Source organism: Heteronotia binoei, chromosome 5, assembly GCF_032191835.1.
Source record: "Heteronotia binoei isolate CCM8104 ecotype False Entrance Well chromosome 5, APGP_CSIRO_Hbin_v1, whole genome shotgun sequence".
Classification (NCBI taxonomy): Eukaryota; Metazoa; Chordata; class Lepidosauria; order Squamata; family Gekkonidae; genus Heteronotia; species Heteronotia binoei.
The window spans coordinates 17,798,449-17,824,790 of NC_083227.1; the positions used below are offsets into that span (position 1 = coordinate 17,798,449).

Sequence of the window (26,342 nt, forward strand, 5' to 3'; positions counted from 1 at the left end):
TCCCTCTTAGGCCTCCACCCCTGGCGGGGGACAAAATGGTGACTATATATGACACTAGGATTTATCTCTGTGGAAACCATAGAGACAAATCCTAGAGCATCCAAGACAGAGTCCTCCAAGGAGCCACTCTTCAAGTTCTCCCTACTGTGCACTGGTGCACAGCATCGATTGCCTCCATCGGCAACGCCCCCAGCCAGCAGAGAGATCTCCAACCAGCCTGCCGTCAGCAGGTACTGTCTGAAGAGAGGAATGGGCTTGCCTCACCTTCTTAGCTCCATCTTGCAGCAGCCCTCATTTGGGGCTGGGCGACCTGTTTGCTAGTCATCCAAGTCCCTCTCCCAAGGTGACAAGCCCACAGAGCAGACGGAGGTGAGCAGCAGCCTCGTTGCTGCACAGCTGAGCTGAAGGTCTCTTGTTGGGGCAGGAGGGCTCTGCCTCTTGTTGAAGTGGTGGCCAGACTGCTGTGAGTCCCCAAGTGGTCAGCGGGCCCTTGTTGGCCATGCAGAAGGCTCAGCAGTGGGCGGGGTTGTCACTTGCCTGTGCTTCTGCCATTGGGGCTGGGGCCAGGAGGGGGGGAGGATGTATTAGGGTCCCTTGCCAGTGGCTGTCGGTTTGCAGCAGATTAGCTGGGGCTGGGGGAGGCTTGAGAGCTTAGAGCCATGTGCTCTATCAAGGTCAGTGAGTGCGGGCGGGCCCTTGCTGGGCTGCTGCCATTGTGAAAAGTTGGGACCTGCAGGCTCTGCTGCAGGCAGAGGGGTTTGCCATTGTCCATGTTTCTCTCTGCTGTCAGAATTGGGGCGGGGGAGGAATGCAGTTCGGCCCCTGGTGCTTCTGTGGCTGAATCTGGGGGACTGGGAGCAGAGTCAGTACTTGGGGGTGGGTGAGTATAGGAGCAGCCTGCTGGCAGTGCCAGGAAGAGCGCGGGGGCGGGGGGGGGACTGGCCATCATGGCATGCAAGCACCAGCTGGCCCTTCCACTAGGCAAATTAGGCGATTGCCTAGGGCAGCGGGCTGGCTGGGGCGCCAAATTATGCACCCCTCACACGACTTACTTTACAAGAAATTATTTTTTAAAAATTTTCACTGTCCGACACCATTTTCAGTCCTATCAAAGATTTCAGGTTTTCACGGCTGGTAACATCATTAGGGTTTGTAGAATCTTGTGGGCTCAAGTGCCGTGTTCTACTGGAGAAAGTTTTCCTTCCAGACGTTTCGTTCTTAGCTGCGGAGAACATCCTCAGTGGCGTTGCAGCCGGAGCAGGCGCTCTGACCTTCTTGGCTGCTGTGCATTGAGTGGGGCCAGGGCTGCTGGAGAGCTGCTATTTCTAGGCTGGAGGGGGTGTGTTGAGAGGGCAATTGGTTTGTGGATGTGCCCCATTTGATGGGGCTTCCTGGAAGGGTAGTGATAAGGAAACTGGCTGTTGAATGTGACCATTGTTCTGTGTTAATTGCTGGGAGGGTTGGAAGGGGTGTGAAGATAAGGAAGATGGTTGTTGACTGTGACGGAGAGACATTTTCAGTCTCTCGGCTGTCTGTGCGGCACTATCTTGAGTGGGGCAACAGGAAGTGCTGACGCCCCTCCAGCTTCTTTCTTCCTGCTCAGTGCCTTCCTTTAGTTCGCCTGCGCTCTGCCCGACTTCTCTGTACTGCGCGGCTGCAGCATTTACTTGGAGGCAGGCTGCCCAGGACACTCTAGCTTCTTCTGTACTGACTGTGGCTGCGCTTCATCTCTGACTCCTGACTGCACAGCCGCCAACTACTTTACTTTGTTTTTGAATCAGCGAGGGAACCGGCAGCAGCCTGCTCCCCTGTCCCAGGCAGGCAAAAAAAAGCAGTGCCGCCGCGCTTGAAAGGGCCTGGCTAATCTTTGGGGAGAGACAGAGTGAGCAGACAGCTGTTGATATTTAGCAGTGAATCTCCTTGGAGGCAGCAGCATCGGGTGAGGAGAGAGATCTGGTGGTGGCAGCTAATCTTGGAGATTGGATTTCTGCTGGGAGGGGGACAGGGGAGTCTCTCTCGCGCCTATAAATAAAACTATGTGACTGTTGTTGTGGGTTTCTTTAGCCTGTGGTGGGGAGAGGAGCTGAGACAGGTCTTTCCGTCTTCATTTCTGCAGAGACATTTGGCAGGGACAGAGAGATAGGAAAAACAGACTCTGTGCCTGTGCGATTTTAGAGGGAGGTGTTTGTGAATTTCCAGCAGTTACCTCAGCTCAAATAGTCAAGATATTTAAAGTGAGATTTGTCACGGTGCTCCCTTGTTTGAACTAATCAGCCAGGAAATGTGTCCTCTTTTTGCTCTTTAAAATATGGCAACTCTATATAAATAAAAATGTAAAGTCTTTTCAAAGGATAGGGGAAGATGAAAAGTACTGCATTACATTTGAGAAGGAGTGTGCAGTGTATAGTTTGTAAAACTTGAAATCTTATTGAGAGTTTGCCCCTAAGTCCTCTCTCCATACTAAGGTTGAAAACAGTCTGTTGTGGTGGGAAGAGCTAGTTCATCAGTACTGAGGCAGTCCATCATGCCACATTCTACCCTTCCAGAGAATCTTCTCTCCCAAAGCAATTTGCTTTGGATCTCATAGTTGTCAAGGAGATAGGAAGAACTGACCCTGTGCCTGTGCAACTCTAGAGGGAGGCATTTGTGAATTTCCTGCATTGTGGGGGTTGAACTGTTCATTGCAATGGCTTCAGAATCATTGTGTGTGTGTGCACCTGGAAGTCATGGTGGTAATTCATCTGTTTTTGGAAATTGGTTACCCGTGTGGGGGAGGGGGCGCGCGCCAGAATTTAGGTTTGCTAGGGCGCCAAATAGGCTAGAGCCGGCCCTGCATGCAAGCTCTCCAGGCAGGCGGTAGTTGCCAGTCCCTACGCTGCTGTCGGGGCTGGGGGGGTGGGGTGGGGAGAAAGCAGTCGGGCTCCTTGTTTGCTTTGCTGAGCCTGGGAGGCTTGGGAGCTCTAAGGCTGAGCCATGTGCTCCCTGGGGGTGGGGGAGAGTCCACTGGGAAAAGTTGGGACCTTCCTGCACAAGCCTGTAGTCTTAGAGTGGCATTTGGAGCAAGAAATTCCCCATGTTCCTTTAAGAAGGTTCCATAGATTTTTCTCCCCACCACCTTAGCTCCTCCTGTCCCCACTGTTCTACTTCAGCACCTTTCTTCCTTCCCAAAGTCTCTCCTCCCAACATCAGAGTTTCCTCCTCCTTCCTGGGGCTTCCTCATTTCTGTTTATGATTTTTCCCCCTGGAGTGTAAAGGTGTGTGTGTGTGGGGGGGGGGGGGGGCTAGGGTTGCCAAGTTCCCTGCTTCCCATAGATTTTTCCCTCTTGTACCATAGAGTTTTCCCTCCAAAATGGCTAGAGCATCTGGGAAAACCATAGAGTTTTCCCAGAAATGCCTAGAGCGGCCTCGCACAGGGCACCACCATTTTGATTGCATCACTTTCGGCTGACATCATCACGCCAGTGATATAGGGGGAGGTTCCCCCTGCCAGCCATGGGCTGACGGGCTGGGAACCTCCCAGGCGGGGGATTCCCCACCCAGGCCGGGGGTTTGACAGCCCGGGGGGGGGGGCAGAAGCTTGGATCTGGGCAAAACATAGGGCTCCAGCAGCAGGATTTCAGGGCCGGTTTTGGATTTTTAAAATATGAAATCCAGGACACAGAAGAATTTTTTCAGGGGGAAGGACTTGCACAGTGGAGGGGGGAATGGAAAGAAGGCAGAGCAGCAAGGGGCTAAAAACCAAGAACAGAAGCCTTTTCTGCAGTAGCAGCAAATTATCCTGTAAGGATGCCTAACCTCTAGGGGAGTTGAAGGGATAAGCTTTAGCACCAGCTTGCTATGCACCAATCGTGCAACATTTTCAGAGCCATGCATAGTCCAGATGGGGAAGCTGATGGAGATTTGGGGACATAGCCTGGAAAGTGAAGGTATATAATGCCATAGAGTTCCCCCCCTCCAAAGCATCAATTTTCTCCAGTGTGTAATCTAAAGATGAATTGTAATCCCATGGGATCCCCAAGTTCCACCTGGAGACTGGCATCCCTAGGTTCATATGGCTTTCTGTTGTGTATTTTGCATAGTGTGTGAAGTGTGCAGTTCAGTGCATAGAATCATAGAGTTGGAAAGGACCTCCAGGGTCATCTAGTTCAACCCCCTGCACAATGCAGGAAACTCACAAATACCCCCCCCCCAAGTTCATAAGTTCATTATTGCATGCTTATTTTTCCTGCTGAAATCAATGAAAAGGGCTTTTGGCAGGACTTTTATGCCATGCTCTGAACCGGGGTGGCTAAACTTGCTTTATGTAAGAGCCAAATAGAATAAACATAAGATGTTTGAGGGCCACAAGGGAGGAAGGCAGGCAGGCAGGCAAATAGATAAGGGGAGGGAGAGGTGGAAAGAAAGCAACTTTAAATGCATTCCCCAAGCCACTGGCTGGCTAGGCTTGGAGAAATGATTTAACGGTAGAAATGCCTTCTCCAAGTCAGCTGACAGGGTGGTGGAGGCTTTGAGAGCCACACAATGTTTATGAAAGAGCCACATGGGGCTCCCAAACCACAGTTTGGCCACCCCTGTTGTAGACTTTTTGGCTACTTTACCAAGTCATTCATTTGCATTGCTCTCCAGTTCCGTAATTGTAGTCCTGATGCATTGTTTATTGAAGGTTCTTGCTGTTTGATTGAATTGCTTTTCATTGTTTGTATTCTACCCTGAGTCTCAGTGAGGGAGGGAGGCTATAAATGAATCTGATAATAATACTAGTGTTATGTGTTGGATGGCCTATGCCTGTTTGGTGTAGAGCCAGTTTGGTGTAGTGGTTAAGTGTGCGGACTCTTATCTGGGAGAGCCAGGTTTGATTCCCCACTCCTCCACTTGCACCTGCTGGAATGGCCTTGGGTCAGCCATAGCTCTGGCAGAGGTTGTCCTTGAAAGGGCAGCTGCTGTGAGAGCCCTCTCCAGCCCCACCCACCTCACAGGGTGTCTGTTGTGGGGGAGGAAGGTAAAGGAGATTGTGAGCCGCTCTGAGACTCTTCGGAGTGGAGGGCGGGATATAAATCCAATATCTTCTTATCTTCTTCTTCTTCTGTGTGTTGTATACATCTTCTTAAATGAGTTGTGGAGTATATGCAGAAAGTATTCTGTTGGCATCATTTCTTATTCTTAAAGCACAATGTGATGGCAGTATGATTTTCAAATTAACGCTGCGTTTTTGTGGTGGTAAGGTGTTTTTGTGGCCTGTTTTGAAGCCATGAACTATGCTTAGTGTGTGTGCTGAGTGGAATGAAGCTGCTGGAGTTCTCTATGGCTACTTTAAATCAAACTCTCTTGTTTCGGCCTGCTTTGTTTTCTGCTGAAATTTGACCTTTTTTTACATTTAAAACAGTGCTTTGGTCAGATTTTTCATTTATTTTGATACAAATAAATGTATATTTTGCTATTTGGTCTATAACTGTACCCACCAATAGGGGTTCTACAGCATCCTTGGTGCTTTATACAAAGTCTTTGTTATTATTGCACTGGAAGGAGGCCTAAAAGCCTAGAACAGGGGTGGCCAAACTGAGGCTTGGAAGCCACATGTGGTTCTTTCACACATATTGTGTTGCTCTTGAAGCCCCCACTACTTGCCCAGCAGGCTTGGAGAAGGCTTTTCTCTCTTGCTTCTCCAAGCTAGCTGGCAGCTTGGAGAATGTATTTAAAGTTAAAGATATTTTATTTCCACCTCTCCCCATCTATTTTCCCCATTTATTTCCCCATCTATTTTCCTTCCTTCCTTCCTTCCTTCCTTCCTTCCTTCCTTCCTTCCTTCCTTCCTTCCTTCCTTCCTTCCTTCCTTCCTTCCTTCCTTCCTTCCTTCCTTCCTTCCTTCCTTCCTTCCTTCCTTCCTTCCTTCCCTCTTACATTAAGCAAGTTTGGCCACCCCTGGCCTAGAGGTAATGTAAAATGGGGGGGGGGGGAGCTTCACCCCAAAGTCCCCAGATATTTGTTGAGTCGGACTTTGCAACCCTCGGAAATTTCCACCCTCCCCGTGTTCTGTTCTTACATTGTTCCACTAAGAGCAGCTTATACTTCCCCCTACTGTTGCTTTTGTGTAATGCACTGTTAATAGCTTTAGTCAAGGCTTCCATTGACAATAGTTGGACCCTTAAGATCTCCCTGGTTATTGTATTTAGCCACACTAGGTATTGCTTTATTAACCAATCTTGGTTTGCCTCCGCTAATAATAATGAGCGCATTACACAATATGGAAAAAGTTGAACCTGAATAGGTTCTCAGGCTCAAATTTTCCAAAAAATACACTTGAATATGCAGCAACAGGACAATCCCTTGGTAGCGATACCTACACCTTTGGCATTTTGCAGAACGCTCTCAACCTCACCTGCACCAAAGAATGAATCTCACTGCATTTGAGGAACTAATTAAAAAACCTCACCATACATAAAATAAATATATCTCTTTAATATATGAGGTATTATGTTCATTGAAGGACGATAAACTTCCTTTGGTGTAGTAGTTAAGTGTGTGGACTCTTATCTGGGAGAACTGGGTTTGATTTCCCACTCCTCCACTTGTACCTGCTGGAATGGCCTTGGGTCAGCCATAGCTCTGGCAGAGATTGTCCTTGAAAGGGCAGCTGCTGTGAGAGTCCTCTCAGCCCCACCCACCTCACAGGGTATCTGTTGTGGGGGAGGAAGATAAAGGAGATTGTGAGCCACTCTGAGATTTGGAGTGGAGGGCAGGATATAAAACCAATATCTTCTTACACCGCTTTTTGGCAAAAAGATTGCAGTGGACCACTTTCTTCACAAGACTGGCAGTCTATTTGGAGCACTTCTTTTAGGTCCAGTTCCATTAATACAGAGCTCTATGGTGCAGAGTGGTAAGCTGCAGTACTGCAGTCCAAGCTCCGCTCATGACCTGAGTTTGATCCCAGCGGAAGCAGGGCTCAGGTGGCCAGCTCAAGATTGACTTAGCCTTCCATCCTTCCAAGGTCGGTAAAATGAGTACCCAGATTACTGGGGTTAAAGTGTAGATGACTGGAAGGCAATGGCAAACCACCCCATAACAAAAAAGTCTACCAAGAAAACGTGATGTGACATCACCCCATGGGTCGGTAACAACTCGGTGCTTGCACAGAGGACTACCATTACCTTTTAAAAACTTTTTCCCCATTAATATACACTCTCAACTCATCGAAACTCTAATGAGGTAGTATTGGCACCTCAAAAACTTCACCATATTAACATGGACTTTCCCCCTCTGTGCTGGCTGTACAGAGCTAAGCATGTACAAACGTTGGTGGGGCTATCCTGTAGCTCAGGGGTTTTGGAAATTGATTTTGGCTCAGATTCAAGACATTACTCACACACATTTTCCATTCAAAATGGAAATCCTGCTGCTTAACCAGTGGCACCCCTACATTAGTGGTTCTGCACACTTGGCACTTTTGGAAAATCTTTGTGCAGCAGCAAGGGCTGTTAAAGCCAAATGTTGGAAATGTGATGGAGCTCTGCAAGATTGGCTCTTGAATGCCCAGGAGTATTGTCTAATGGGCAAGTTATCTGACTCTGTAAAACGGAGAATCAGATCCTTATACTTCTGACTTTGCTTCAGTATGATTCTTGTTTCTCAATTATTTGGCTCCCAAGACAGAATTTCGATTTATCCTTGAAGCCATTAATGCGATATATATTAATCCTTGTTTCAGTCCTGTTCAAATGTATTACATAGTTTAAAACCCTCCCTTTGGCTTTTCGCCTCCTATATAAGGTCATCCTGCATAAAATATTGATATGTTAGTGTATTTTCTCCATATTTATGTCTATTGTAATTTTTTCTTCTATTTGTTCAATAAAACGTTTTGAAAATTGAAAAAAAAATGATGCAATAAAATCTCATGTTGAAAGTGGCTCACCCCAACACTCAGCACCTTCCCTCCTCCCGATAGCTAGATTTCTCCTCCATTCTCTTGGCTTTCCAGGTACAGTTCCCACGATGCACTGCATTGCACATACTTTTCAACCCTTCCCTTCCATGCCCCTCCCCCTAGAGACACTCGGGCATTCCCATTCAATAATTCTAGAATGACGGGGGAATTCAGGTGTTATGTACAGAGGCAGCACTAAAAAAGTAAGTTTGGAGTGTCATGTTCCTTTGGGGGGGGGGAGGTTCCACACTGCGCCCATGTTTGCAGGTATTTGAAAGTAAACCTTGGTCTTTGGTAAAAATGCATCCAGCTAGTAAAACAAAATCCAAACAAAACAACCAAGAACCGTTCCAAGTTTATTCTACACAAGCCCTTCCTCCAATGAAATGATCTTCACAACAGCCCTATGAGGTAGGCTAAACCCAGATAAGAGTCTGGGCACATAACCACTACACCAAACTGGCTCTCTAAGGCTGCCATGTGTCCGGTATAGACATATACCATCCAGTATTTCCACTGACTGTCCAAGTGGGGGGGGGGACTAAAAACAGGGACATTTAAATGTCTGTTATTTTTCCAGTTTTTCTCAAGCAGCCAGTGAAAGTACTGGGCTGTCCAGGTCAACTAGCAACCATATTGATCCCAGACAGCAGAAAACATGCCCTTTGGGCTTGGAGGCAGTGACGCTGAGCCCAAGTGTGTAGTTGGCAGCAGTGCCTGCTGATTTGAGCTTGTGCTGAGCGCTCCCGCAACTGCAGTGTGCTTTGTGGTGCTCTGGGAAGGGGTGCCTCAATGTGCCCAATTTGTTTTTATATATCTGGCAACCCTACTTCAAACTGCGGGGGGGGGGGGGGAGGGAAGCAAAGGGAGGGATGTTTTCCCCCTCAAAGAGTTTCAAACAAGTGACGGTCATGTTTGGGCACAAGTGCATTCTCAGGGCAGGCCTCCCAACAACTTGGCGAGGGTTGCCAGTTCTAGGTTGGGAAATACCTGGAGATTCTGGGGCTGGGGTGTGGAAGGGTGGAGTTTGGGGAGGGGAGGAATCCCATAACGCCATGGAGTCTGCCCTCCAAAGCAGCCATTTTCTCCTGCGGAACTAGTCTCTGTAGTCTGGAGATGAGCTGTAATACCAGCGGATCCCCAGGGCTCACCTGGAGGCTGACACCCCTGGTTCTAGACCAGGGGATACAATGCCAGAGAGTCCATCCTCCATAAGCATCCATTTCCTCGGAAAGGAAACAAATGCTGTTTATTGCTGTTTATGAAGGAGGATGGGGAAATGGCTGAGAAGCTGAATGCATTTTTTGCCTCCGTCTTCACCGTGGAAGATGAGAAGTGTTTGCCCGCCCCAGAACCACTAATATTGGAAGGGGTGTTGAAAGACCTGAGTCAGATTGAGGTGACAAAAGAGGAGGTCCTACAACTAATAGACAAATTAAAAACTAATAAGTCACCGGGTCCGGATGGCATACATCCGAGAGTTCTGAAAGAACTCAAAGTTGAACTTGTGGATCTTCTAACAAAAATCTGTAATCTTTCATTGAAATCTGCCTCCGTTCCTGAGGACTGGAAGGTAGCAAATGTCACCCCCATCTTTAAAAAGGGTTCCAGGGGAGATCCGGGTAATTACAGGCCAGTCAGTCTGACTTCAATACCGGGAAAGTTGGTAGAAACCATTATCAAGGACAGAATGAGTAGGCACATTGATGAACACGGGTTATTGAGGAAGACTCAGCATGGGTTCTGCAAGGGAAGATCTTGCCTCACTAACCTGTTACATTTCTTTGAGGGGGTGAACAAACATGTGGACAAAGGAGACCCGATAGATGTTGTTTACCTTGACTTCCAGAAAGCTTTTGATAAAGTTCCTCATCAAAGGCTCCTTAGAAAGCTTGAGAGTCATGGAGTAAAAGGACAGGTCCTCTTGTGGATCAAAAACTGGCTGAGTAATAGGAAGCAGAGAGTGAGTATAAATGGGCAGTCTTCGCAGTGGAGGACGGTAAGCAGTGGGGTGCCGCAGGGCTCGGTACTGGGTCCCATCCTCTTTAACTTGTTCATAAATGATTTAGAGTTGGGAGTGAGCAGTGAAGTGGCCAAATTTGCGGATGACACTAAATTGTTCAGGGTGGTGAGAACCAGAGAGGATTGTGAGGAACTCCAAAGGGATCTGTTGAGGCTGGGTGAGTGGGCGTCAACGTGGCAGATGCGGTTCAATGTGGCCAAGTGCAAAGTAATGCACATTGGAGCCAAGAATCCCAGCTACAAATACAAGTTGATGGGGTGTGAACTGGCAGAGACAGACCAAGAGAGAGATCTTGGGGTCATGGTAGATAATTCACTGAAAATGTCAAGACAGTGTGCGTTTGCAATAAAAAAGGCCAACGCCATGCTGGGAATTATTAGGAAGGGAATTGAAAACAAATCAGCCAGTATCATAATGCCTCTGTATAAATCGATGGTGCGGTCTCATTTGGAGTACTGTGTGCAGTTCTGGTCGCCGCACCTCAAAAAGGATATTATAGCATTGGAGAAAGTTCAGAAAAGGGCAACTAAAATGATTAAAGGGCTGGAACACCTTCCCTATGAAGAAAGGTTGAAACGCTTAGGGCTCTTTAGCTTGGAGAAACGTCGACTGAGGGGTGACATGATAGAAGTTTACAAGATAATGCATGGGATGGAGAAAGTAGAGAAAGAAGTACTTTTCTCCCTTTCTCACAATACAAGAACTCGTGGGCATTCGATGAAATTGCTGAGCAGACAGGTTAAAACGGATAAAAGGAAGTACTTCTTCACCCAAAGGGTGATTAACATGTGGAATTCACTGCCACAGGAGGTGGTGGCGTCCACAAGCATAGCCACCTTCAAGAAGGGGTTAGATAAAAATATGGAGCAGAGGTCCATCAGTGGCTATTAGCCACAGTGTGTATGTGTGTGTGTGTGTGTGTGTGTATATATATATATATATATATATATATATTTGGCCGCTGTGTGACACAGAATGTTGGACTGGATGGGCCATTGGCCTGATCTAACATGGCTTCTCTTATGTTCTTATGTTCTTATGTTCTCTGCAGGGAAAGAACCCCAGCAAGCAAGCCAGGAAGACCTGAAACAATATTTACAAGAAGCTGAAATACCTTTTCTCTTGATAACAACAACAACAACAATAATAATAAACTTAAAAACCCAACTCATTAATTCGTAGTTCAGTGGGGCTGCTCGGGAGTAACTGCGGAGGGTTGCTCTCCCAGCATATCCAATGGTGTTCAGCCATCTCAGAAAATGGAATGGTTGAAATAGTAAATAATGCCCCTCACTGATTTTCTCATGTCGTTTAATTTTAAAACTCGACCCACGTTACTATTCTATATGATTCAAGATATGTCTGACATTATTTGGCTTGTGCTGCCCGTTTCCCTTCTGGATTCAACCTTCAGAATTCCAGCTAGCCTAGCTTTTCTTCAAAGAAGTTCTGCAACAAAAAACGGGAATACTCATAGTCTTCCTTCCCTCTCATTTCAGAGCTCAATGTCTGATATACAGCTTCAACATTTGCAGATGGGAGGGGGTTTCAGGCGGGAGTTGCCAGTCTCCTGCCGGGAGACCAAATCCGTATTCCAGAAAGGGGAATTTATCTCTGTAGTCTGGAGATGAGTTGTAATTCCAGTGAAAGCTCCACTTGGAGGTCGGCATCCCTAAGTGCGTGGGATGGGAGATTAAAGCAAACGCATTTTCTTTTTGTTTCTATTCAACTATGTCATTTTCTGAGATGGCTGATCAGCACTGGATACCCTGGGACAGCTCCGCTGTGCAGAGTTACTCCCGAGGAGCCCCGCTGGGCAGCCTAGCTGAATTCAGCTCTGTCCAGGTCTGGGCGCTGCTCCTCGCGGAAAGGACGAGAAGCATTTTTCCTTCGTCTGCGGCACTGGAAGAGTTAAACCAACAGAGCTGTTTGCTAGAGAGGCCAAGCGAGGTGGGGAGGGAGTGGAAGGGCATATTTCCTGGGTGTGGTGGGGGGGGGGAGAGTTGGAGGGGTTTCCTCCTGAATCGCCAAAGAGGACAGGAGGGGCTTCAAGCAGGTAACAGCGGACAAAAGCCCTGCAGCCAGATCCTGGGAAGGTTTACTTACAAATAAGAGACGGCGCGGGAGGGGGAGAGGAAAGGAAAGGTCCCCTGTGCAAGCACCAGTCGTTTCCAACTCTGGGGTGACGTTGCTTTCACAACGTTTTCACGGCAGACTTTTTACCGGGTTATTTGCCATCGCCTCCACCAGTCATCTACGCTTCCCCCCCCAGCAAACTGGGTACTCATTTTACCGACCTCGGAAGGATAGAAGGCTGAGTCAACCTCGAGCCGGCTGCCTGAAAACCCAGCTTCCACCGGGAATGGAACTCAGGTCGTGAGCAGAGCTTAGGACTGCAGTATTGCAGCTTTAGCACTCTGCACCAGGGGCTCTTACTGGGAGGGTGGGGGAGGTACAAAACCTTGGAAAAGAGGAGTGTTGGTTTCCATGTATAGATTCAGGTGGGGAGCCGGGTTGGACTGCAGCAGAACAAAGTTCGAGTCCAGGGACACCTTTAAGACCAACCAAGTTTTATTCACAGTATAAGCTTCGGTGTGCATGCAGGCTGCTTCAGTTCAATTAACATGGAAGTTGCCAGTCCATAGGTATAGGCAGAGGGTGAGCAGAAAATTAGCATACAGCATAATGAAAATGTTTAACAGATTCCAGGACCAAACAGGTATAACAAGCTTGGTTCTCATGGTTACCATTTATTGGGTTTCATTCTGGGGGGAATCATACTGAAAGAAATAAATATATCAAAACTGGAGGCTGATGGGCAGGTGTACCCTTCTTAATTGTGGGATGCTAAGAGTCATTAGCTGGGACCCTGTTGTCACACTCCATCCATCTTCTCTCAAGCTTAATGAAGAGTTTCAGTTAGTGACTCTCAGGGACTTTAAATGCTTTCAAAAGTGTTTTTTTAAATGTATGTTTTTAATTTGTTAGCTGTCTAGGTGGCCTTTGTGGAGGAGAGATGGATGAGATAAGAAAAAATCAATTCTCAGCCACTGAGGTCCTAAGGAGGCCCACGCCTGGTCAGGAGGGGAGGAGATATTCATGTCAATTGGTTGCTTCACCTTCCAGTTTATACTGAGATATATCCCCTGGAACAGGCTGATTCCCCGGTCAGATAAACCAAGGTGATATCATCTGCAATAGACTTTTAAAGAGCCAAATAGGGAGGGTTTACTTTCCTGAAGGGCCAAACAGGGATATCTCACAAAGCTCAATATGTAATATAGCACAATGACGTTAATCATGATTTGCAAACTGCAACAATCGTGCTTCTTCTGATCCACCAGGCAAATCTTTCAGTGTCTCTTGACCAGGGTTGGTGATGTAGCTTTTTTCTCTTTTGGTTTCTTTCTGCCTTTTTGACTTCCTTCTTCATAGCCACAAAAGTAAAGGTATCTTTCCACAATAGGAGGCGACCCAAGAGAAAGGAAAGGAGATGGAAGAGGAGGACCCAGAAGGAACTGGAACAGGCAAGAGATCAAGGGAAAGTCCCCAACCCACCCAGGCTGGGAGTGGTGTTGAATCCTGGGAAAGAGCTGTGCCAGAGCTCTTATCTCAGGACATGGTGACTGCAAATAACCGCCACCGATGCTTCCGGCAATTCCGCTACCATGAGGCCGATGGACCCCGAGAGGTTTGCAGCCAGCTCCATGAACTTTGCAGGCACTGGCTGGAGCCTGAGAGGCACACCAAGAAGCAGATCCTGGACCTTGTAATCCTGGAGCAGTTCTTGGCTATCCTGCCCCAGGAATTGCAGTGCTGGGTGAGAGGATGTGAGCCAGAGACCAGTTCCCAGGCAGTGGCCCTGGCCGAAGGCTTCCTCCTGAGTCAGGCTGAGGAGAAGAGGCAGGCAGAGCAGGTGAGGGTGTTTCCTTTGCTCAGTTCCAGCAAAGATCTTATCCTAAGGCTTCCCTGCCAGATATTTCTGTCTTTACAGAATTCACTAGACTGTGAAGAAAACCCAACCCTGATTTTTGGCCCTGCGTTTGAACCAGCTTTGCTGGTGGATGCAGGGATGAGGAGTCTGGGATTGGGGCAGGATTTGTCTTCTCAGTCACTTCCATTTCTTCTTTTACTAGTCTCCATTCCTATTGTTTCAGATGTGGGAACCAGCTCTAAAGATGGAAATGAAGTTCTCTGAGGCAGAAGGAGCTTCATCAGAGGAAAGTCAGAGGGTGCAAGCGAAGAAGTGTGCCCAAGATGCCCTGTCAAGTGGTAAAGGTGCCTCCTAGTGAAGTTGTTGGGTGGAAGGTTTGGGGCAGGAGAAAAAGGAAATACTTCTGTTCACTAGTCAGAGTTGATTTCTAGGACTTTGTGCCCCAGGGTGTAGCAATGACCACTCACTTGAAGGTGGCGTAGACAGATTCCTGGAAGGCAACTACATTCCGATTTGTATGGATTAAAATATTTGTATCTCACTTTCCTTCTGTTAGAGGGACTGAAGGTGGCTCAAAAAAGGAGAGGAAGAGAAATGTGGGTGGAGCTATTAACCATGGGTACTTGGTGTCAAGTGCCTTGCCATATTTCTGTTATTGAAGAACTTTCACTTTGGCCTCCTCGCTTCTGCTGCTTCCACTGTGTGTGTCTCTCTCTCACACTAGTCTAAGGGGTTGCTAAGGGAAACTAAGGTTGCCCCTACAGATTAGGAGCACCTGTAGAAAGGGGCCTGGGAACATTTTTGGAGGAGGGGAATTGCTGCTTCCCACTTTTGCTTCCCACTTTCCATTTGAAAATGTAATGGTTTAAGTTAACCATATATAAGGGGGTAATACGCTTGCCTCCTCAGTCTTTGTAAGGTCCGTCCTGCCTCTAGTACTGTCATGAGTAAATAAACAATCATTCATGAAGTGGACTGTTTGTGTTCTCTGAACTACTGGGGTCTTGACACTTGGTGCTTCTCTTCCACCTCTCCATTAGTTTATTAAAAAAGCATTACACATTTAACAAAATACAGAGTCGAGGCTAGAATTCACCCTTAAAATTGTGTTTCCCTCACAGGCCATGAAGAGATGTTGTCAAAGCGTTGTCTTTCCAGTGGAGTGCAAATGGCTGCTCCCCCTCTGGCCCAGGTAAGAGGGATGAATGGGGGATAGTTGGGCAGCACTCCTTTCAAGGATGCCTTTGCTGCAGCTGTCCAAGCAAGAGAGGCTCTGAACACAACTCCCTGTACACATAACAAGCTCTGCATCTTGCTCCCTCCCGGTATTCCCCCGTCCATCAAGGCTGTCATCTCTGCCTGGCATGACCTGTGACAAGGGAATCTGCTGTATCTTTCAGTCTCCCTTGTCCTTTGAGGAGGTGACCGTATATTTCACCAAGGCTGAGTGGGCCCTGCTGGATCCGAGCCAAAAATCTCTGTATAGAGAAGTCATGCTGGAGAACTATGGGCATGTGGCCTCTCTGGGTAAGAATCTTTCACAGGTACGAATTGCTGCCACTGGGATAATGTATGACTCAAAATATTGAAAAGCAATATGTGGTTGTGAGGTCTGCCCTGCTACTTGCCCCTCACTGGGGGTCTCCAGAACTTTGGGTGGCAGGGGAAGCGAAGTTCAGCATGAACCCAGCCCCCTGTCTGATCCAGGGCAGCTGAGGCAGTGTTGTGGCCATCACCGAAGCCAGAGAGGGTGCCCTGGACTGTGACCAAGATGGGGCTGAGATACCCTCAGGAAGACTCTGGAAGGGGTCAGATCCTGATTTCTTGGTGGCCAGCCTCTACCACATGCCCTTACCCCACATGGGATTACAGCCAACTGCTCTGCCTGTGATCAGGAAAGAATCTAACTCCTTTCTTTTGGCTGGAATTTGGGCTTTGATTTTGAGCACTGTTCCATCCCTCCGTATGAATTTTTCCTCTTCCTTGGGTTCTTTCTTTCCTCACATAAGAACGATCACTTTCTCTCTCTCTCTGCCAAAAGAACACAGGATTGTAAGAGAGACTATAGTGGAGAGCAACGAAGGTTTTGTGTCAGAAGAATGGCTGGAGAGTTTCTCAGGAAGATCTCAAGAGACTTTTTCTTTACCAAATGAGCTGCCTGCCAGTGAGTTTCTTTCATGGTTATGTCACGGGAATGGGCAAGGAATAGCAGGAAACCTTTCCTCTTCACTTCTAGGCAACTCTTGGTTTGGTACAGGGGTAGCCAAACTGTGGCTCGGGAGCCACGTGTGGCTCTTTCACATATTGTGTGGCTCCCAAAACCCCCACCACCCTGTCAGCCAGTTTGGTGAAGGCATTTGTCTCTTTAAATCTCTGCTCCAAGCCAAGCCAGCTGGCAGCTTGGAGAATACATTTAAAGTTAGAGTTGCTTTCTTTTCACCTCTCCCACCCTTACCTTATCTGTCTATTCATCCTCATCCATCATCTATCTATCTGTCTGTCTGTCTGTCTGTCTGTCTGATCTGATCTTATATATCTAATCAATCTATCTAATCTATCTCCCTTCCCTTCCTGTGGCTCTCAAACATCTGATATTCATGTCTTGTGGCTCTCAAACCTCTGATGTTTATTCTATGTGGCTCTTACATTAAGCAAGTTTGGCTACCCTTGGTTTGGTAGAATGATCAAGCTTGCTAGGTAAGGAGGGAGTCCTTCTGGGCCTGGGATGTGGAGATTCAGGAGCTCCTTCTGGGTCTGAGCTCAGCTATGGCTCTTGAGGGGCCGCACTCTCCTTAAATACTGGACATTCAGGGAGGAGGGAAGTTTCCTAAGAACAGTCTTGCTGGTCGAGATCAAGGGCACATCAACCCTCTTTTCCTGTGGTGTGCTGGATTCCTTCATTCTTTAGGTGGAGAGGGCCTTGAGTTTTTTTTTCTTGCAGGGGGGGCATCCAAGCAGATAGTTCCACCAGTTAACATTGCAACCCAAGGAGAACTGGCATCAGCCAAACCACACAGCATGCTCTGTTGTGGTGAGAGGAATCAGTGTTCACTCAAAGGGGTGGAGTGGTACACTGTTTAAGAGATTCTCACTGACCCTGTCAACTCAGTAAACACAGAATCAGGTTCTCCATTGAAGCAGAGTTGGTTGAGCCACAACAGGACAGGGAAAGCCCTGTAGCTTTTTGCTGTCCTTACACATGGAAGGACATCTTCTATCTAAGGACCACATTTTCTATCTATGTGCATTTTCTGTCTAAGGACCATAGAATGCTGTAAGGCTTAAATCAGCTCTTTGAAAGCAATGGGTGTGAAACACAGCTTCTTGTAAGCTAGTGGGTGCATTGAGAGGCGAGAGAAGGAAGCAAGAGACTGAACCATTTATTTTTGGATGAAAACTCATTTATATTGGACCACGTTAAAAGCAAGCTTTTCATTCTGAAACAGGAAGTCCATTCTCAAGTTTCATCTACTGTATATTTCTGGCATATACATAAAGCACTGTGGAGATATTTTTGTACAATTCATATATTGTTTGATAGTGATGTGTAAGAATATTTTTGTATATCTATATCCATGTATTTGAGTACATAAATGACATCACAAGAGACTTTCAGTGGTATAAGATATTTATTCAATTTGTTAACACAATTCTTTTGGCTTGTTCTGGATCATTACTGTGTGTTCAATGATATTCCTTCACTACGGGAGGGCCTGGCAGGGATAAGGTGTGACCAGCGGCTGTGTTTCAGAGGGAGATCTTATTGAGGACTTAAACACCCATTCATGAGAAGGACCTAACTGGTGGCTTGGCTTCTTGCTTGGGTGCTGATGGAGATTCTCTCTTTACTTCAGCAGCAGATGCAGAGGAGACAGCTGGGGAATTCCAGAGATTCTCTTTGGAAAATGCCAAGAATGAAGATGCTGAAGGAAAGTTGGGAGATGGAGACAGAGCACAGAGTCAGGAGGAAAGCCATGCAGGTAAGAGGAGGAATAAACCCATTCCTTGCCAAGGAGGGGGTTTCCATGAAATTTCAGTCCAAGAAGGCAAGTCATGAAAGAGAGAGAGAGACAGAGAGGGAGGGAGGGAGGGAAGGAAGGAAGGAAGGAAGGAAGGAAGGAAGGAAGGAAGGAAGGAAGGAAGGAAGCCTGCATGGGAACCAGAAAATCCTCTCCAAGGAAAAAGGGAAATAAAATTGTGGCCTTTCAAAAACTTCCAGTCAAAGAAAGAATGTCATTACCCAGACAGCAGTTCCCTTGGGAGAGAAACCATATAATTGCTTGGAGTGCAGAACGAGCTTCTGTGGGAAAAAAGCCTTTACTTCAGGTGAAACTGTCCTGCTCTGACCTTCAGGCCTTGTTCCTTTTATACCCAGAATGAAGGTTTTGCTCAGTTCAAACCTCCATCCCAAAATGCATTTCTTCCCACTTCACATCTAAGATGTCATACAGGTGGGGAGCTGTAAAAATGGTCAGAGTCAGTGTTCCCTTTAAGCTGAGTTAGTGTGAGCTAGTTCACAGTTTTTTAGGCACCAGCTCACACTTTTTTGTTTTAGCTCAGGAAAAATGCCCCAAGGCAAAATAATTTATGCAGTAACTCACAATTTTAATGCCACTAGCTCACAAAGTGAAATTTTGGCTCTCAGGACTCCTCAGCTTAGAGGAAGTATTGGTCAGAGTAAGCATCTCTCATGCAGGAGGTTTAATGTACTTTTAAAGTGTATATTATTGTACACTTCAATGTACAGCAGGATGAAGCCACTGAAATATTTGGAGTGTAAATGAAAGTTCGGGTGCAGATTAGATCTCCTTGTGTTGGCTCTAAAATGATCTCTTGTTATTCAAGCAGGGGATGATTGGCAGAATGAGGAGGATGAGGAACTGCATCATCTATTGCCAGATGAAATAAAGAATGAAGATATGAGGGGAAACTTCAGGAATCAAGGAAGACCCAAGAGGCAGAAAGGCAGCCATGTGTTCAAGAAGAGGGGTAAACCCATTCCTTGCCAAGGGGAGGATTTCCAAGAAGTCTTTCACAGGGTGGAGGAAATGCATTTAAAAATGCACAGTGGAAAGAGCACTCATCAATGTCTGGAGAGTGGAAATACCATGATTTGCAGAGCAGAGCTTTGTAGACATCAAAGAACACATAGAGGAGAGAAACCTTACAGGTTCTCAAATTGTGGGAAGAGCTTTCCAGAGAAATCAGACATTGTTCAGCACCAAAGAATTAACTTAGCAGAGAAGCGATATTCCTGCTCAGAGACTGGAATGGTGTTCTCTGCTGGAAGAAAGCATAATGTACACTTCCCAAAACCCAGCATAATGAAGGCACATAAATGTTTCAAGTGTGGAAAGTACTTCAGAAACAGGTCACATCTCATTGCACACCAAAAGATTCACAGAGAGGAGAAACCATTTGAATGCTCAGAGTGTGGGTGGAGATTCAGTCGGAGTAACGATTTACAACAGCATCAACGAATCCACACAGGGGAGAAGCCTTTTGAATGCTCAGAGTGTGGGAAGAAATTCAGTCGGAGTGGCCATTTTCAGCAGCATCGACGAACTCACACAGGGGAGAAGCCCTTTGAATGCTCAGAGTGTGGAAAGAGATTCAATCGTAGTGACAGTTTTCAACGGCATCGACGAACCCACACAGGGGAGAAGCCTTTTGAATGCTCAGAGTGTGGGAAGAGATTCAATGAGAGTGGCCGTCTTAAAGAGCATGAACGAACTCACACAGGGCTGAAGCCTTTTGAATGCTCAGAGTGTGGGAAGAGATTCATTCGTAGTTGCACTCTTCAAAAACATCTTAGAATTCACACAGATGAGAAGCCCTTTGAATGCTCAGTGTGTGGGAAGAGATTTCATTGGAGTGACCGTCTTCAAGAACATCAACGAACCCACACAGGGGAGAAGCCCTTTGAATGCTCAGAGTGTGGGAAGACATTTAGTTGTAATGGCAATCTTCAAAAGCATCGACGAATCCATACAGGGGAGAAGCCCTTTGAATGTTTAGAGTGTGGGAAGAGATTCAGTTGGAGTGGTCCTCTTCAACAGCATCAACAAATCCACACAGGGGAGAAGCCCTTTGAATGCTCACAGTGTGGGAAGAGATTCAGTTGCAGTGGCTCTCTTCAACAGCATGAAAGAGCCCATACAGGGGAGAAGCCCATTGAATGCTTAGAGTGTGGGAAGAAACTCAGTTCCAGTAACAATCTTCAAAGACATCTAAAAACCCACACAGGGGAGAAACCTTTCAAATGTTCAGAGTGTGGGAAGAGATTCCGTGAGAGCGGCCACTTTAAAGAGCATCAAAGAACCCACACAGGGGAGAAGCCCTTTGAATGCTCACTGTGTGGTAAGACATTCACTCAAAGAAGCCACTTATATCATCATCTAAGAATCCATACAGGGGAGAAGCCTTTTGGATGCTCAGAGTGTGGGAAGATGTTCAGCCGGAGTGCCAGTCTTCAACAGCATCAACGAACCCACACAGGGGAGAAGCCCTTTGAATGTTCAGAGTGTGGGAAGAGATTCAGTTGGAGTGGCACTCTTCGACAGCATCAACAAACCCACATAACGGAGAAGCCTTTGAACTCTCAGAGTGTGGGCAGAGATTCTGGCAAAGTGACACTCTTCAGCAGCATCAACGAACCCACGCAGAGGTGAAGCCATTTGAATGCTCAGAGTGTGGGAAGAGATTCATGCACAGTGGCGCTCTTAAGAAGCATCAACAAACCCACACAGGGGAGAAGCCCTTTGAATGCTCAGAGTGTGGGAGGAGATTCAATCGGAGTAGTTCTCTTCAACAGCATCAACAAACCCACACAGGGGAGAGGCCGTTTGAATGCTCAGAGTGTGGGAAGAGATTCAGTCGGAAAGGCACCCTTCAACAGCATCAACGAACCCACTCAGGGGAGAAACCATTTGAATGCTCAGAGTGCAGGAAGACATTCAGTCGGTGTGCCAATCTTCAGGAGCATCAAAGAATCCACACAGGGGAGAAGCCATTTGAATGTTCAGAGTGTGGGAAGAGATTTATTTCAAGTGGCACTCTTCAAAAGCATCAGCGAACCCACAAAAGGAAGAAGCCTTTAAATGTTTAGAGTGTGGGAAGACATTCAGTTGGACTGGCACTCTTCAAGATAATCAATGAACACAGGGGAGAAGCCCTTTGAACATGCAGAGTGTAGGAAGAGATTCAGCCAGAGTGGTGCTCTTCAACAACAGCAACAAACCCACAGCAACAAACCCGGAGAGTCAGTTTGGTGTAGTGGTGAAGTGTGCGGACTCTTATCTGGGAGAACCGGGTTTGATTCCCCACTCCTCCATTTGCACCTGCTAGCATGGCCTTGGGTCAGCCATAGTTCTGGCAGAGCTTGTCCTTGAAAGGGCAGCTGCTGTGAGAGCCCTCTCCAGCCCCACCCACCCCACAGGCTGTCTGTTGTTGGGGAGGAAGGTAAAGGAGATTGTGAGCCGCTCTGAGACTCTTCGGAGTGGAGGGCGGGATATAAATCCAATATCTTCTTCTTCATCTTCTTCACACAAGAGAAGGCTTTTGAGTGCCCAGAATATGGAAAGTCATTAGTCAGAGTTGCACTAGGGCTGCCAAGCCCCTGGGCTGGGCAGGGGCTCTCCCACCCAGGAGGTTCCCAACCCATTGGCCCACATTAGGCCAGCGAGGGAGACCTCCCCTGACATTGCTGGCACGATGATGTCACCTGCGAGTGACACCATCGTGCCAGTGCACGCTAGCTACTCTAGGTGTTTCCTGGAAAACTCTATGGATGCTCTTTTTGGAGGGAAAACTCTATGGTACAATAGCTACCATAGAGTTTTTACCTCCCAAAATGCTAGAGAGTCTGGGAAAACCATAGAGTTTTCCCAGGAACATCTAGAGTGGCTGTCGTGAGCGAAAACAGTCCCCTGCCAGAGGTCGCGGGGGACTTGGCAACCCTAAGTTGCACTCTTCAACATCATCTATGAACCCATGCAAGGGAGAAGCCCTTTTGAATGCTCAGAGTGTGGGAAGAGATTCAATCACAGTGGCACTCTTTAAAAACATCTAAGATGCCATACAGATGAGAAGCCTTTTGAATGCCCAGTGCGTGCAAAGAGATTCAGTTATAGTAACACTTGTCATCTTCCATATAGGTGAGTGTGCAAACAGATTCAGTCGGAGTGGCGCTCTTCAACAACATCAAAGGGGGGGAAAGCTCAAGATGGCTGTGGAGTCGCAACTAACTGGAGACGTTCTTCCCTCCCTTCCTTATTTTTATGGCTGCTTTGATTTACATTATCTGCTCAATTCACGGAGCTAAGTTTTGGATAAGGCTGTCAAACAAGTGGAATTATTTAATTGTCTCAAGGAGTTTTTCTTCATGTCCAGTCTACAGGAAAACATTTAAAACATGCCACAGGCTCTCAAAGAAATGGATAACATTGAAAGTTCCTCTTTAATCAAGTTGTTTTATATATCTTTATGACTGTGTGGGACTAATAGCTGCTGGTGTTTTCATTAAGTGTCTTCTCAAGGACATTTGTCTTGTTAGAAGTGTTTGATCTTTCTGTCTGACGTAACTTACACCCAGCTAGTGGAACTACTTTCTAAACGAAACTGTGTTTAACTGGGGGGGAATCAGATACAACAATATGAGAGTATGTAAACGCTCTCGTGAATCTGGGGATTTAACTTCTCCAACATCTATGAAAAGTAAATTTGGTGATTATTTTGCTCCTACTAACAGTGCCCTATACAATGTGTCTACTTCAAATCATAAGTTTGCAGCCTTAACCACCATATCAGAGGAAGCTCAGCATAAAGTTCTGCATGTGGATCAAAATGGATATTCAGGCCCTTTGCCACAGGAAGACGGGAGAAATCATAGCAATTCTAGTAATATTTTGAAAGAACATTCTTCATTGACTGCTAAAACAGTGGACAGAATTTTTGAACAACTAAAATCAGTGCATTTAGGAACATAAGAACATAAGAGAAGCCATGTTGGATCAGGCCAACGGCCCATCCAGTCCACCACTCTTTATCACACTGGCCAATAATTTATATATATATATACACACACACACACATATATACACACTGTGGCTAATAGCCACTGATGGACCTCTGCTCCATATTTTTATCTAACCCCCTCTTGGAGCTGGCTATGCCTGCAGCCGCCACCACCTCCTGTGGCAGTGAATTCCACATGTTAATCACCCTTTGGGTGAAGAAGTACCTCCTTTTATCCGTTCTAACCTGACTGCTCAGCAATTTCATTGAATGCCCACAAGTTCTTGTATTGTGAGAAAGGGAGAAAAGGACTTCTTTCTCTACCTTCTCCATCCCATGCATAATCTTGTAAACCTCTATCATGTCACCCTGCAGTCGACGTTTCCCCAAGCTAAAGAGCCCCAAGCGTTTTAACCTTTCTTCATAGGGAAAGTGTTCCAAACCTGTAATCATTCTAGTTGCCCTTTTCTGCACTTTTCCCAATGCTATAATATCCTTTTTGAGGTGCGGTGACCAGAATTGCACACAGTATTCCAAATGAGACCGCACCATCGATTTATACATGGGCATTATGATACCGGCTGATTTGTTTTCAGTTCCTTTCCTAATAATACCCAGCATGGCGTTGGCCTTTTTTATTGCAATCGCACCTGTCTTGACATTTTCAGTGAGTTATCTACCACGACCCCAAGATCTCTCTCTTGGCCAGTCTCTGCCAGTTCATACCCCATCAACTTGTATTTGTAGCTGGGATTCTTGGCCCCAATGTGCATTACTTTGCACTTGGCAACATTGAACCGCATCTGCCATGTTGACGCCCACTCACCCAGCCTCAACAGATCCCTTTGGAGTTCCTCACAATCCTCTCTGGTTCTTACCACCCTGAACAATTTAGTGTCATCCGCAAACTTGGCCACTTCACTGCTTACTCTTAACTCCAAATCATTTTTGAACAAGTTAAAGAGCATGGGACCCAGTACTGAGCCCTGCAGCACCCCACTGCTTACCGTCCTCCACTGCAAAGACTGCCCATTTATACTCACTCTCTGCTTCCTATTAATTAGCCAGTTTTTGATCCACAAGAGGACCTTTCCTTTTATTCCATGACTCTCGAGCTTACTAAGGAGCCTTTGATGAGGAACTTTATCAAAAGCTTTCTGGAAGTCAAGGTAAACAATATCTATCGGGTCTCCTCCACATGTTTGTTCACCCCCTCAAAGAAATGTTAAAGGTTAGTGAGGCAAGATTTTCCCTTACAGAACCCATGCTGAGTCTTCCTCAATAACTCGTGTTCATCAATGTGCCTACTCCTTCTGTCCTTGGTAATGGTCTCTACCAACTTTCCCAGTATTGAAGTCAGACTGACTGGCCTGTAGTTACCCGGATCTCCTCTGGAACCCTTTTTAAAGATGAGGTGACATTTGCTACCTTCCAGTTCTCAGGAACGGAGGCAGATGTCAATGAAAGATTACATATTTTTGTCAGAAGATCTACAAGTTCAACTTTGAGTTCTTTCAGAACTCTTGGATGTATGCCATCTGGACCTGGTGACTTATTGGTTTTTAATTCGTCCATCAGTTGTAGGACCTCCTCTCTTGTCACCTCAATCTGGCTCAGGTCTTTCAACACCCCTTCCAATAGAAGTGGTTCCAGAGCAGGTAAACACTTCTCATCTTCCACAGTGAAGACGGAGGCAAAAAATTCATTTAGCTTCTCAGCCATTTCCCTATCCTCCAGTAATCCTTTGACCTCTTGGTCATCCAAGGGCCCCACTGCCTCCCTGGCTGGTTTCCTGCTTCTAATATATTTGAAGAAATTTTTATTGTTGGTCTTTATGTTTTTTGCAATATGCTCCTCATAGTCCCTTTTTGCCTGCCTGATCACAGTCTTACATTTGATTTGCCATTGCCTGTGTTCCCTTTTATTAATCTCACTTGGACTAGCTTTCCACCACTTAAAGGAGTCCTTCTTACCTTTTACAGCTTCCATTACTTCGTTTGTTAACCATGCAGGCCTTCTCTTATACCTGTTTGTAACTTTCCTAACTTGTGGTATATATTTTATCTGTGCTTCTAGGATTGTAGTTTTAAATAGCCTCCAAGCTTCCCCAAGGGTTTTGACCGTATTTACCTTTCCTTTCAGTTTCCTCTTCACATGCCTCTGCATCTCAGAGAATTTACCCCTTTTAAAGTTAAACGTGGTCGTGCCTGTCTTTTGGGGCAACTCCCTATTTATACAAATAGTGAAATCAATAACACTCCCAAGTGGTGCGATCACTTTTACATCTCTCACCAGGTCTTGGGCATTACTTAGGACCAAATCCAGGATCGCCCCACCCCCGGTAGGTTCTGTGACCATCTGCTCCATAGCACAGTCATTGAGAGCATCTAGAAACTCAGTCTCTTTCTCTTGACCAGAACACATATTGACCCAATCAATCTGTGGGTAGTTAAAATCACCTATGACAACACAGTTTTTTCGTCTAGCCACCATCTTTAAGGCTTCCATCATATTATAGGAAGAAATAGGAAGTCCACCCCAGCTTTGCTGGGAAAGAGCTCCAGATAGGGTTGGCAATCCCCAGGTGGGGGCAGAGGATCCCCCGGTTTGGAGGCCCTCCACCCGCTTCAGGGTCATCAGAAAGCGGGGGGGGGGGGGAGGGAAATGTCTGCTGGGTACTCCCATTATTCTCTGTGAAGACTGATTCCCATAGGGTACAATGGAGAATTGATTTGGGGGGGTGAATTTTGAGATAGAGGGACCAGATTTGCAGCATAGCATCTGATGCCTCGCCTCAAAACACTCTCCAAGTTTCAAAAAGATTTGATCAGGGGGTCCAATTCTATGAGCCCCAAAAGAAGGCGGCCCTATCCATTATTTCCAATAGAGCAAAGGCATTTAAAAGATGTGTGGTCCCTTGAAATGTGATGGCCAGAACGCCCTTTGGAGTTCAATTATGCTTGTCACACCCTTGCTCCTGGCCCCTCCCCCAATGTCTCCTGGCTCCACCCCCAAAGTCCCCAGATATTTCCTGAATTGGACTTGGCAACCCTTGCTCCAGAACTTGCTTTGCAAGGCTGCATGAATAGCCCGGGAGAAACAGCAAGACCAGTCCAGCTTCCCTCTTTGGCTGAAGCTCCTCCCCCTTGAGGAGAAAGGGAGGTGGAGGGAGGGAAAAGTGCCCCAGAGCTTGTTTTACCAGGCTGCCTCAATCACAGTGGAGCAATAGAAAGCACCTTTAAGACCAACGAAGTTTTGTTCAAGGTATGAGCTGTTCATTGCATCGCTACAGTTTGTGTGTGCATACTTTGTTGGGCTTGTTACACTACTGCTTTCCTGGGTGCAATTGGATTCACCTCTTCCCCCCTCCCCTCTCTTCCACTGTATTGAATATCCAGTCTTTCTCAGTAGGAAAGCAATATGAAGATTAGATATAGCAACAAGCC

General features: G+C 46.6%; 2 protein-coding genes across 2 annotated transcripts in view; both read left to right on the plus strand.

The window, feature by feature from the left end:
- Window positions 1–14,236, plus strand: part of LOC132571781 (zinc finger protein 24-like) — a 32,366-nt gene extending 18,130 nt beyond the window's left edge. The window contains exons 2-3 of the mRNA XM_060238574.1: window positions 13,383–13,863; window positions 14,105–14,236. Coding sequence (XP_060094557.1) covers window positions 13,441–13,863; window positions 14,105–14,236 — 555 coding nt within the window. The 5' untranslated portion in view covers window positions 13,383–13,440. The remainder of the gene's footprint in view (window positions 1–13,382; window positions 13,864–14,104) is intronic.
- A 260-nt stretch (window positions 14,237–14,496) lies between these two features.
- Window positions 14,497–22,041, plus strand: LOC132571782 (zinc finger protein 345-like). Its single transcript, XM_060238575.1, has 8 exons — window positions 14,497–14,500; window positions 15,003–15,073; window positions 15,282–15,408; window positions 15,923–16,045; window positions 17,736–17,861; window positions 18,730–20,421; window positions 20,487–20,844; window positions 22,038–22,041. Exons 1-8 carry the CDS (start codon window positions 14,497–14,499, stop codon window positions 22,039–22,041), a joined length of 2,505 nt encoding a protein of 834 aa, XP_060094558.1.
- The last annotated feature ends 4,301 nt before the right edge of the window (window positions 22,042–26,342 follow it).